This window comes from Embiotoca jacksoni, unplaced genomic scaffold, assembly GCF_022577435.1.
Source record: "Embiotoca jacksoni isolate LCO1_2020_lvr unplaced genomic scaffold, fEmbJac1.0.p SCAF_5, whole genome shotgun sequence".
In the NCBI taxonomy this organism is placed as follows: Eukaryota; Metazoa; Chordata; class Actinopteri; family Embiotocidae; genus Embiotoca; species Embiotoca jacksoni.
In genome coordinates this window covers 11,015,634-11,029,575 of record NW_027185403.1, presented here as the reverse complement: position 1 = coordinate 11,029,575, position 13,942 = coordinate 11,015,634, and the positions used below count along the sequence as shown (strand labels likewise).

The 13,942-nt window shown below is 37.0% G+C and overlaps 1 protein-coding gene and 1 long non-coding RNA gene across 2 annotated transcripts; both read left to right on the top strand.

Moving 5' to 3' along the window:
* Positions 1–989: 989 nt before the first annotated feature.
* Positions 990–5,075, top strand: LOC138211289 (uncharacterized). Its single transcript, XM_069171060.1, has 8 exons — positions 990–1,008; positions 1,191–1,448; positions 1,536–1,637; positions 1,984–2,304; positions 2,487–2,744; positions 2,832–3,029; positions 3,159–3,272; positions 4,374–5,075. The coding sequence occupies exons 2-8, from the start codon at positions 1,241–1,243 to the stop codon at positions 4,556–4,558; spliced, it is 1,386 nt and encodes a 461-aa protein (XP_069027161.1). The 5' UTR covers positions 990–1,008; positions 1,191–1,240; the 3' UTR covers positions 4,559–5,075.
* Positions 5,076–11,754: 6,679 nt separating this feature from the next.
* LOC138211288 (uncharacterized) lies at positions 11,755–13,199 on the top strand. The gene is made up of 3 exons (XR_011179325.1): positions 11,755–11,835; positions 11,919–12,020; positions 12,303–13,199. It is a non-coding gene; the product is annotated as an uncharacterized lncRNA (long non-coding RNA).
* The last annotated feature ends 743 nt before the right edge of the window (positions 13,200–13,942 follow it).

Sequence of the window (13,942 nt, the reverse complement as noted above, 5' to 3'; positions counted from 1 at the left end):
CTGGGTGGACGTGCACTGACAGACGCTGAGCTCTACTCTGAAAATAAAGAGGAAAACAGTATCACTCTGAAACAACATGTCTCAGGACGTGTTGCTTGTAAAGTCTGGAATCACGTCAGTAGTGTCTCCAAAGAAGAGGATATAATAAACTGTGGTGAGTGAGAAATAATGTGATCATTATGACACTGATGATTATAATTACTCTGTTCATCTGTTGTATATTGTGTTTGTTTTTTCATAGGATTCATTTACATTAACTGCATCTCCAATGGGACAGAAATATCACAGTGGGTGTTTGCAGCCAATAACACCCTGTGTATTCAATCAACAACAGTCACTTCAGGTAAGGAGACTGACATAGTTTCACTTACACCCTCCAAATAATGACATCAGCTGAACCACAACTTTTTTCCCATCACAGGCAGTGGTGGAAAAAGTGATGAGATATTTTATTTTGTAAAAAGTAGCAACACAGCAGTAAAAAAACAACAACAACTCCAATACAAAAAAGTTTTTATGTTTGCTGCACAAGAAAGGAAAACCTGTGTGCCCACTGTGGTCTGTGAGACACAGAGATGCAGCAAACCTCCAATATTAATGTGTTTGCTGCATCTAATTCTCAGCATCATTCATTCTGTATAAAATGAAGGATCACAATTGTTTCTTTTTATTTTTCAAATTTTACAGGAGTGGAAACTCACTGTGATGGCAGACAGTATGCAGCTAAATGTTATGGACCTTTGGGAGGAACTGTGGTCCTCCAGCTGATGGACGGAGCCTCTCAAATACATAGATACGAATTGAAGAAAGAATCCACGATAATACTCCACGGGAAACAAAATGAAATTATAACTATTTCTCTAAAAGACAGATCTGTCTTTACTCCCAGTAATGGGACATTTAGGATCAATAAACTCAGCAGGACAGATAGTAGTGAATATACACTTTCAATCTTTGATTTAGAAGCAAAGCTGACATCGAAACACACTCTACATTTGTCTATTCAAGGTAAATTACTTTTTTCAGACTGAGAAATGTAGTCACATGGATAGCTATAAATCTCACATTGTATTGATAATCTACATTATGTATCACATACTCTACATGTATCTGTATTTTGAGCCTTTAGAAACTGTAAAAAAGGATCAAGATACTGCTGCAATGTCTAAAGTCATCTATGCATCTTTCAGCTCCTGTGTCCTCTGTCCTGATAGTATCTGAGTGTCTGTCCCAGGGAGAGATGAAGGTTTCCTGCTCCTCTGAGGGAGGGGACAGTCCTCAGTACAGCTGGACTCTGGGTGGACGTGCACTGACAGACGCTGAGTTCTACTCTGCAAATAAAGAGGAAAACAGTATCACTCTGAAACAACATGTCTCAGGACGTGTTGCTTGTAAAGTCTGGAATCACGTCAGTAGTGTCTCCAAAGAAGAGGATATAATGAACTGTGGTGAGTGAGAAATAATGTGATCATTATGACATTGATGATTGTAATTACTCTGTTCATCTGTTGTATATTGTGTTTGTTTGCTCGTAGGATTCATTTACATTAACTGCATCTCCAATGGGACAGAAAAATCACAGTGGGTGTTTCCAGCCAATAACACCCTGTGTATTCAATCAACAACAGTCACTTCAGGTAAGGAGACTGACATAGTTTCACTTCCACCCTCCAAATAATGACATCAGCTGAACCACAACTTTTTTCCCATCACAGGCGGTGGTGGAAAAAGTGATGAGATATTTTACTTTGTAAAAAGTAGCAACACAGCAGTAAAAAAAACCAACATCAACTCCAATACAAATAAGTTTTTACATTTGCTGCACAAGAAAAGAAAACCTGTGTGCCCACTGTGGTCTGTGAGACACAGAGATGCAACAAACCTACAATATTAATGTGTTTGCTGCATCTAATTCTCAGGATAATTCATTCTGTATAAAATGAAGAATTACAATTGTTTCTTTTTGTTTTTAAAATTTTACAGGAGTGGAAACTCACTGTGATGGCAGACAGTATGCAGCTAAATGTTATGGACCTTTGGGAGGAACTGTGGTCCTCCAGCTGATGGACGGAGCCTCTCAAATACATAGATACGAATTGAAGAAAGAATCCACGATAATACTCCGCGGGAAACAAAATGAAATTATAACTAATTCTCTAAAAGACAGATCTGTCTTTACTCCCAGTAATGGGACATTTAGGATCAATAAACTCAGCAGGACAGACAGTAGTGAATATACACTTTTAATATTTGATTCAAACGGAACGCTGACTTCGAAAAAGACTCTACATTTGTCTATTCAAGGTAAATTACTTTTTTCATACAGAGAAATGTAGTCATATGGATAGATATAAATCTCACATTGTATTGATAATCTACATTATGTATCACATACTCTACATGTATCTGTATTTTGAGCCTTTAGAAACTGTAAAAAAGGATCAAGATGCTGCTGCAATATCAAAAGTCCTTTGTATGTCTTTCAGCTCCTTTGTCCTCTGTCCTGATGGACTCTGAGTGTCTGTCCCAGGGAGAGATGAAGGTTTCCTGCTCCTCTGAGGGAGGGGACAGTCCTCAGTACAGCTGGACTCTGGGTGGACGTGCACTGACAGACGCTGAGCTCTACTCTGAAAATAAAGAGGAAAACAGTATCACTCTGAAACAACATGTCTCAGGACGTGTTGCTTGTAAAGTCTGGAATCACGTCAGTAGTGTCTCCAAAGAAGAGGATATAATTAACTGTGGTGAGTGAGAAATAATGTGATCATTATGACACTGATGATTATAATTACTCTGTTCATCTGTTGTATATTGTGTTTGTTTGTTCATAGGATTCATTTACATTAACTGCATCTCCAATGGGACAAACATAACACAGTGGGTGTTTGCAGCCAATAACACCCTGTGTATTCAATCAACAACAGTCACTGTGGTTAAGGAGACTGACATAGTTTCACTTACACCCTCCATTAATATCACATCCTTCAACGAAACTGTGACTCCCAGCAGTGATGGTCCATGGTACCTTTGTAAGTGAAAACTTACTCTGCTGCAGTGGATTCATTGATGTCATTTTCTCCTTTGCTCCTCTGCCTTTTTTCATAACACATGTATAGTTTGCTGATTTCAATATACGTGTTTGTTGTCTCTTATTTTAGCTACAGATGCTTTACCAATAACGGCAGGTGTACTCTCTGCACTGGTTATCTTCTTAGTTGTCGGCGTGGCAGTCACCTGTGCCAACAAAAAAAAGAAAAACAACAAACCTAAAGGTACAAAACAGAACTTCCTTTTACCTTCCTCACTACATTCACAGTTTACAAATTATTTTGTTCATTTTATAGATTGAATAAATAGTTTAACATTTTGAGTAATTGCATTTGTTTGCTTTCTTGTTCAGCGTTAAGGCCTCTATACACCGGGGGCGTGACAAATAAATGAATATTTTCCAATAAAACTATTCAAACCGGCAGCGATGCAAATTTTCAACACCTTTTAAAAAAATGGTTTGAACAGAAACATGTCACCTCTTTCTTCAGAACAATAATGGATTCAACATCATCTAGTGATGCCGATCTTGTTTTGCTCCTCCTCACTCCACGAAAGAAGAGGAGATTTTGTTACTTTAGCCAAACCTGCTGTGACACTGTTTCTTGTGACACTGCCCACTGCCAACTCTACTACATCCAAAAGTAAACCATTTCTGATAGCTATAGTGGTGGGCAATGCTTCTCAATGCATTGTCCTTGAGATTGTTGTCCTTGTATGTCCCTCTGTCATAGCCTATAATACTCTGTGGCTCGAAACAATCAACATTATTGTTGGGAGTTTTGATGTGATGTTCGTTGTATTTCCGCACAATGTGATTGGTTGGTGACCTTACTAGAGGTGTGAAAGGTCAGAAAAAACAACTTCCTTCCAAAAGAAAATTGTTGATTTTTAGGCGTAAATATTCATGTTCTGTGTGAAAGTACTCGGGACAAGAATATTTAGAAAAATAGTGTGTAAACCCTTAAAACAAGAATTCTAAAAACACTCTCAAATCACAAGGAGATGGTTAGATTTAACACAAAAACTGGAAACAGGGCAAATCTGTTAGCTTGGCTCTGTCCAAAGTTAAGAACGAATTTCAATTTGTTTCTAGTTCAGTAATTAACACATTTAAAGGGTAGATTTTGTGTAACATTTGAGTCAGGCTCTGTGTTAAAGCTAACTGACTGTTAATGCTGCAGAGAGTGACAGCAATATTTTTGTTGGCAAGACAGAGACTTAGTTTATTCTCCAAAATGTCAAACTAGTTCTTCAAAGTCATTGTATGTAATTAGAAGGCTCTACTTTGTTTGTGTCACTTACTTCTACCTGCTAATCTGCAGAGGGAGAAGACGACCAGGAAGTGACCTACACTGATGTCAGGATGGTGCAGCGGCAGCAGAGGCAGGTGGAGCAAAGGGAGAAGGTGGAGGTGGAGTACGGCCAAGTCAAGTTTTCAGAGCGACCTCAGCAGACTCAACCAGCAGGAGAGGACTGTTTGTACGCCAACGTCCGTAAAGGCAGGTGATTTCAGGTGTCCACAGATCAGGAGGAACACACACCTGAAGGCAGAGAGAGGGAGGAGATGTCAAGATGCCTGAAGGTCTTTCACCTTCATTTTGTAGAAGTTGTCATTAGAGAAAGAAAAGCCATTAAAGCTCATACATATCAGGGTTTTCTTCACTTTTCTGGGAAGCAAAGCATCTAGTCTTTGTGACCTTTAACAACGGCATCCTGCTTAAGCGCTGGAACTTTTAGTGGAATATTTAACAATTTCTTAATTGTTTTGAATTATTTTACCCTGTTTTTACATGTATATATCAGCTTTTTGTAATTTATAAGCATATTTACTTTAATTTCATTGTTGAAATACTGAAAGCTTGTAATAAATGATACATTTTAAGAATAACTTTCTTTCCAATTTATTCACCTTCATTAATCTAATGATTGGCAGACATGACTCTGAAAGCATGTCTGTGTTTACACATCATGTAAAATGTTACTTTTAATTTGAAGTAAGGTGACATATGTGACATTTAATTCAAATGTATTTTTTTAAACAGATATTGATGGATTTGTTGAGGTTCATAGTATGTAAATATAAATCCTGGCACAGTGTGTATTGGGAAAGTTATTTCAATTATAAATGGTTTGGTGCAGAGTGTGTGGGAGAATTAATGTCATAAATGGCAACGCTGGTTTGGCTCTCTAGACCAAAGATATAGAAGCAAAATATCTCGTCTGTTGCAAAGTTCAGTGTGCACAAATTTGTTTCCATGAAGCAAACACTTTTTTCTCAGGCGTGAGCACTTATTCAGACCAGTGGTTTATCAGTGGCATGATGTTGTCTTTTTTAGGATAATGGTACTAGAGGAAACAGTTCAACACATTTAGAGCAGTTAATGGTAAAATACTTTTTTCTTCTACTGAAAGAAGGAGAGAAGTGAAAGGGACAAATGTGGTGTTCTTGAGGAATTCAGGAAATTTAGGAACGTAGTTCGAGAGGGGAAGACATTTAACAGCTTGTTCAATTCTGAGAAAGGTTTGTCTTTCAACACCATCAAATCATGCTTTCTATATTTAGTCCAATGCACTTCCTTTGTCTTTGTGGTTTCCAGTTGACAATGTTCCTGTGAAAACAGAATATTTGACATCGATGTTTCTTAACTAACTATTTATAATTTTTCAATAACTTTAATCATTGAGAATTTTAGTTACATCAGGTTGTCACTTTCAAGTCTGGAGGAATAGAGATATTCCTACTAATTATTTGGGGTAAATAGAAAGTCAGTTGAACAAACAGCTGCTGCTGTAGATATTTATGATCTACAATTAACCAACAAAAAGGTTCAAAAATGTTTTAATTTGTTGTTGTAATTGTTGTGAAGCACTTTGTGACTTTGTCTGAGAAAGGTGCTGTGTTAAAAAAAAAGAAAAAAAGAAAAAAGATTAGAAAAGCTTGGAGTGAAACTGAACTGCTCACAAATCAATGCCTTTGGATCAATACATAATCTATGACTATTTGTAGTCGCTGTACATGTGCAGTTGATTGGGGCCTAAATAATGCAACACAATCAATGATAGGATGTAAGTACATACGTTTTCACAAGATACCAGTAGCTCTTACATGCAAGTCAAGACGCAGACGTCTTATTGTTAGAACACATGACACATAAAACTTTGAGTCTTGAATGTGCAGAGAATATGACCTCCTCAGCAGTTATCTGCCTGAAAGAGTGATTTCATCGTATAAAACAGAACAATACTATGTTTCACAGTAAATTAGTCAGTCAGACTACATGCACAAAAAGGTTTTAACATTTTCTCTCATCTCCACCCACTCATGAAGTATTTCTAAACAATTTCTCAGCATGGATTCATTAGATTAGGTTAGATTAGACTTTATTAATCCCAGAGTGGGGAAATTTTAATCTATGAGAATCCCATCCGTCAAAGTTCTGTAAAGTTCTCTATTCACTGATATAAACTGGAATCTCAAAGCTCTTGCTTTTCTTTTTATGATATTTATAATAATGTATTGGTCTCATTTCCTCTTTAAATGAATCAAATGTAACAGTGTGTAAATATGAACTGTACCTATGAAAAAAACATGTCAAGTGGGACCAGAAAGATGTTTTGACTTATTTGGGATATGAAAAAGTAGAATAAGATCTATTTGATTCTTACTCAACTATTGTAACAGAAAGACAGACTGAAACAAAGACCATTAAAACTCTCATTCACACCTCAGGGCAATTTTTTCCTAATCACCAATTAACCTGATACGCACATCTTTGGACGGTGGGAGGAAGCCAGAGTACCCGGAGAGAAGTCACAGGCACTGGGAGAACACGCAAACTCCACACAGAAAGGAACCCGGAACCTTCTTGCTGCGAGGCGACAGTGCTGATCACTGCACCTCCCCACATTTACAACAACAAGGCTGAAAATATAAGTTTTAATCTTGGAGAAACTCGCTGCAATTTGAACATAAAATTCTGTAAGTTTGAACTAAAGTTGTACACTCAGCAACCTGAGTTTTCAATGAGTGAGAGAGCCTGACTTTGTTTGCAAATCACAGGTCAGCGGAACACACAGGAATTTGTTGAGGACTTGTTGCCTGAAAGAGACAGACCCAACAACCAATCATTGTTTTAGACTGGAAACAGTAGTATTTGCACTTTTATAGGAATCAAAGCAATGATCCTCAGACATGGAACAATTAAATTATGATATTTTACCTGCAGCTTGTGTGGAAACTTAGTGTGATGGCAGACAGGGTGGAGCTCGTTGTTGGAGCTATGGGTGGAAAGGAAAGTCTCCAGTTGATGGGCAGTGCCTCAGAAATATCTAGATACCAGTCGTAATTAAACAAACACAGAAACGTCATAATAGCTCATGAGAGAAAGAATAAGACTGCATTAAATCTGAAAGAAAACATCCTTTTTTACTCACAGTGATGGGAATTACAGGATTAATAGCCTGAGCAGGACTGATGGCGATGAAATGACCCTTGAAATGTTTTAAATAGACAGAAATCAGGAGAACGAACTCTACAGTTCACCATTCAAGTTCATTTCTACACACATCCTAAAGATGATGAAGATTCTGGTGTAATATCAAAGGTCCTCTGTGTGTTTCTCTGAGCTCCTGTGTCCTCTGTCCTGATGGTCTCTGAGTGTCTGTCCCAGGGAGATATGAAGGTTTCCTGCTCCTCTGAGGGAGGGGACAGTCCTCAGGACAGCTGGACTCTGGGTGGACGTGCACTGACAGATGCAGAGCTCCTCTCTGGAAATGTTGGGGCTGACAGTATCACTCTGAAACAACATGTCTCAGGAAGTCTGGTCTGCACAGTCGGGAGTCATAGCAGTAGTGTCTCCAAAGAACAAAGGACATCTGCCTGTGGTGAGTGAAAATATGACAAAAACATGATCCTTTTCACAAAATCATGATAAATGTACATCTAATAAAAACAAATCCACGAGCCATGTGTTTAACATTTTAAACAGCTACCATTACATTTAAAGATTCTACCTTTAATGCCTGCTGAGCATTATTTTGGCTTTAAATGAAATGTTTGCACTTATGTTAGTAGGTCTGAGGTTGGTACTCATGACTAGACACTGAATGAAAAAAAAAAAACCCTTCCTGTGGCCAAATAAAAATATTAAAAGCTTCAAGTTTTATGCCTCCAGCAACCAGTCAAGTTGTAGTTTATGTAAAAGACCTCTAATACAGCTCAGAGTATTTCAATTATTCATTCTTTTTCATGTCTTTTATTTTGTAGACGTTTAGAGATTTTTATTAATGCATTTCCTGTTACACTTTTATTCTGAAAGACTGAAACCGGAAGCAGTTTAGAAAGAAGTGTTAGAACGGGGAGAAGACAAAAAGATGGAAAAAAGTGTTAAAAATAGGAAAAGGTTGACGGTTTTTGTTTGTTTGGCACCTGGCTGATATGGACACAAGGTCAGTACTACCACTGTACTAGTACTGTATTGTACACTAGTACTAGTACTTATTCTGGGAAAATTATTGGGTTAGATTGTTCCGGTTTTCAGGGATTTTGTTGTGTCATAAATGAGAGTTTAAAGTATTAAACTGATGTTTAACTTAAATGCATCGCCGTGATTCAGTCGGTGGTTAAATTTCGGTAGGTAGGTAGGTAGGTATTTACTTTATTAATCCCCGAGGGGAATTTTTTTTGTTAATTATTATATAATAATATTTTATATATATATATATATATATATATATATATATATATATATATATATATATATATATATATATATAATATTATTATATAATTAATATAATAATATAATAATATGTAATATAATAATATAATTAATTTTTTAGCATGCTGGCAAGAAGGGTATGGTCAGGATGTTAAACATTGTTTGGTAATGTTTGTCTTTATTTTCTTCAGATCTCTTACGGTGTGTTCACTTCCAGTTTTCACTGCGTTTTATGGATTCAAGTCCCATTCAATAAAGTTTTGTGAACCATCAGTAAAAGACACCAGACCATCATTCATCGGGGATGCTACAGTTTATGAGGCCATTTCTGCACAGACTTGTATGTTTTATGACTATTGGTCGATACAGCTGATTCTGATAGTTCACATGGTTGAAGCTGTGACAGCAGACAATGCACACCTTTTCTTCTGGACCTGATCAATAACAGGTGACATCTGTGACTCAAGTGTTGGATATATGCTGTTAAATAAAAGTGGTCTGATCACTATACTGACCTGGTCATCAAACACTGAACGGAAAGAGACATAGAAGCTGTGTTTGGACTGTTTTAGAAATGTCTGCTGTCAGTCTCCTTCACTCAGTCCGTCAAACACGAAGGCCAACTTGTAGGTTGAAAGGGGAAGTAAAACGTCTCTTTTTTTTCTCCTCTCACTGTAAAAAGAAGTAAACATGACATCACTCTTCTTGGTGAGAACGTTCACACTCTCCTCTGAGGCTGATTGCTGACAAGACAATTTGCAGGCTGCTCAAAGGACAATACACAGGTTTAGTTTAGGGACAATTAGAGACTAAACTGCTGTGAAGAGACATGGAAGCTGTGTTTGGACTGTTGGTGATGCTACTCGGAGTCTCTCATGGTGAGCTGCTCAACTTCTTTCTTCTGGCACTTTATTAAAACTCATAGGATTAATATCAACGTGTTTTGTAGATGTGGGATCAAATATAGTTAATAAAGTTAAGACAATATTTCCAGTGATGTGTACAGCAGTTCAAATACTGTAAAGAACATTGTTGGGTTTAAGATCAGTACAGTCAATAACCATTTTATATAACAGCAGTGCTGAATAATATTCATCATTATATCGTGTTGTTCAAATGGAGAATACTTTAGTTGCTGGTTGGTCTACGGAGGGATTTAAAATAAGTGCATCATTTTGTGAATGAAAACATCTTTTGTAATAATATAGCTTATTTCTGTTTGAATTTGTTGCACAAGACCAAGCTCTCGTCTCCTGTTACTTGTTTCACAGTAAACCTACAACATCTTCTTGGTAAATTTTCTAATAAACAGATTGTATTATCATGGCACTTTATATCCAAATTGTTCTTTTTTTTCAAGCATTTTAAATTCGAGCTCTTTAACTGGCCCTTTAAATCTCCCTTTAAAATGATCTTAATGGTATAAAGAGTAAAGGAGATTGGTTTCTCACTGTTGTTGTTTCTCAAGAGCCATGTTTTCAATGTTGCAGTTGCAATCTTATAAAAACTTGACAGTGTTTGCCTCAGACTATACTGCAAGTGTAGGAAGTCTCTGCTCCAAGGCTGTATTTTTGGTTATTGTCATAGTTGTAAACATCAGTGAGACACTTTACCTAAACTACCAACTGTGGCCTGGAGGCTCTATTAACTGTTTAATGTGTAACATCGCGAGACAAAATGGTAATACCAGTTATAATACCATATATGGTATTGATCCACCACTTCATTGCCGCTACGTAACGCCTGCCCACTCTGAGTGAAATATTTAAAGCTCATGTTTTTATGGCCGCAGTACTTCTTCTGAATTGTTCCTCATTTTTTACACATTTGTTCAAAACACTGGATGACCCAATTCATAATTTGTTTGAGGATTTTAAGCTTCTCTTGAGTTGCAGCAATTACAATTTTCTGTGAGTTCAACAAAGTTTGACAGATGTAGGATTGTAATTACTGACTGAGGTCAACTTACCTCAAAACTCTGTTTTAGGGAAATAATGGCGTTCGCTGAATCACAACTTTTTTCCCATCACAGGCGGTGGTGGAAAAAGTGATGAGATATTTTACTTTGTAAAAAGTAGCAACACAGCAGTAAAAAAACAACAACAACAACAACTCTGATACAAATAAGTTTTTACATTTGCTGCACAAGAAAAGAAAACCTGTGTGTCCACTGTGATCTGTGAGACACAGAGATGCAGCAAACCTACAATATTAATATGTTTGCTGCATCTAATTCTCATCATCATTCATTCTGTATAAAATGAAGAATCACAATTGTTTCCTTGTTTTATTTTTTTATTTAACAGGAGTGGAAACTCACTGTGATGGCAAACAGGATGGATCTCAATGTTATGGACCTTTGGGAGGAACTGTGGTCCTCCAGCTGATGGACGGAGCCTCTCAAATACATAGATACGAATGGAAGAAAGAATCCACGATAATACTCCGCGGGAGACAAAATGAAATTATAACTAATTCTCTGAAAGACAAATCTGTCTTTACTCCCAGTAATGGGACATTTAGGATCAATAAACTCAGCAGGACAGACAGTAGTGAATATACACTTTTAATCTTTGATTCAAACGGAACGCCGACATCGAAACAGACTCTACATTTGTCTATTCAAGGTAAATTACTTTTTTCATACTGAGAAATGTAGTCACGTGGATAGATATAAATCTCACATTGTATTGATAATTTACATTATGTATCACATACTATACATGTATCTGTATTTTGAGCCTTTAGAAACTGTAAAAAAGGATCAAGATACTGCTGCAATATCAAAAGTCCTCTGTGTGTCTTTCAGCTCCAGTGTCCTCTGTCCTGATAGTATCTGAGTGTCTGTCCCAGGGAGAGATGAAGGTTTCCTGCTCCTCTGAGGGAGGGGACAGTCCTCAGTACAGCTGGACTCTGGGTGGACGTGCACTGACAGACGCTGAGCTCTACTCTGCAAATAAAGAGGAAAACAGTATCACTCTGAAACATGTCTCAGGACGTGTTGCTTGTAAAGTCTGGAATCACGTCAGTAGTGTCTCCAAAGAAGAGGATATAATGAACTGTGGTGAGTGAGAAATAATGTGATCATTATGACACTGATGATTATAATTACTCTGTTCATCTGTTGTATATTGTGTTTGTTCATAGGATTCATTTACATTAACTGCATCTCTGATGGGACAGAAATATCACAGTGGGTGTTTGCAGCCAATAACACCCTGTGTATTCAATCAACAACAGTCACTTCAGGTAAGGAGACTGACATAGTTTCACTTACACCCTCCATTAATATGACATCCTTCAATGAAACTGTGACTCCCGGCAGTGATGGTCCACGGTACCTTTGTAAGTGAAAACTTACTCTGCTGCAGTGGATTCATTGATGTCATTTTCTCCTTTGCTCATCTGTCTTCTTAATAACACATGTAGAGTTTGCTGACTTCAATATCTGTTTGTTGTGTCTTTTATTTGTATCTTCCATGAATCAAATCCAGTTCTAACTTGACTTTTGACTTTTGTGTCTCTCAACAGATCACTCACTGCTTGTACATGGTTTGCTAGTGGCCGTCTTATTTCTCTTGTTCATTGGGATTCATATATTTTTTGCTTGTAAGAAAAAAAAGCTAAAGGCTCTGCTATCCCACAAACGACAGACCAGCCAGAGAACTCGGTTTTGATGGTTGAAATGAGAAGTCCTGCATCTTAAACCTACACCGACAGTGTCGCCCTTCACCTGCTGTTATTTGCATTGTGTCTGTTTGTGGTTGGAAAATTAAGTTTAGAGTGAAATTTCTCTCCTGGTTTTAATCTTCACAAATTCTGTTTCCAGCTTAGCAGCTCTCCATGATTTCAATTCTAAAGTTCTGAGAGCTTTCTGTTTTAATATCACTGTAGAAACCCTAAAGGAAGCTTATTGTGACCCGACAGTGATCATAAATAAACCGGTCTGTCTCTTTTCATTTGTCGCAAGACTGGTTGTAGATTTGATGAAATTGGGATCAGATTTTCTTTTGCAAAGAAATAATTCAAGTAGAAGGAACGACTTCTTATAAAATGTTCAATGCACGACAACCTTTGGACAGTGATGAAACATCCAGATGCCTACAGCTCCACCTGTGATCACAGAACAGAAAACACACTTGTAAATATGTTATGTTGTAGAAAACGTTTTTTGTTTCATCGCTGCCGGACTAAATTAAAGTCCAAACAAAGACACATTTCAGTATAAGTGTACATAATGCTGTTAGCTTTTGGTGTAAAAATCTGCGGCAGCATGTTATATTACAGCCTGCAATTTACAGTGTGACTGTTGCATGAATAAAGTATCAATAAAATAAGTACAGGGTACTCATAGTACTTATTACTGAATTGAAATCTCAAAGCTAATGTTTTTCTTTTTATGATATTTATAACAATGTATTTGTCTCATTTCCTCCATATATTACTTTAAATGAATCAAATGTAACAATAAAATGAATATGAACATTGTAAAAGTAATTGAACTATAACTGTGTGTCCATCAGACTAAATTTGTACGTAGTGAAAAGGGGCAGAAGATAACTGATAGTGTAATAGAATAAGAGAGGATCTTTGTTGGAAAAGCTGCATATATGGTTTGTATGTTGACAGCTCTTTTTGCGTATTGTTTCACTTCCTTCATAGCTGAGCGCAACGACAAGCTTTCCTTGTTTGGTTAAACTTAACGTGTATTCTTAAAAAACAGAACTTCAGAAATGATTTCAAAACTTCTGCAAAGATTCTTGTCTCCAGCAACTTTTTTATTTTTTTTTTATTTCTGAGACGCTTTTAGTCCACACACTGTCTGTTTAATGAAACTGAAAAGTAACTTTTAAAAACTGCTCAGCATAAATGCACTAGTTATATCTTGAGGCACAATATTAGTTGGGGAATTTCTAGTCATACTGTTCCCAATAAGAGGAATTCATGCTTCCTTTGCAATGTTTCGAAGAACACAACAAGCATTAACATCTGAGAATTTGGTTTGATGTTTGAATGAAGAAGTCATGTCTTAAAACTCAGCATTAAGAAAAAACATATTCACCCTGCATGAAGGCAGCTTGAGAGAAGTGGCAGTATGCAGTACAAATTCACAGCAAACTAAAGATTAAATGTAGAAGTGTCAGTACTGTGTAGTGGTTAACACCGGCCCT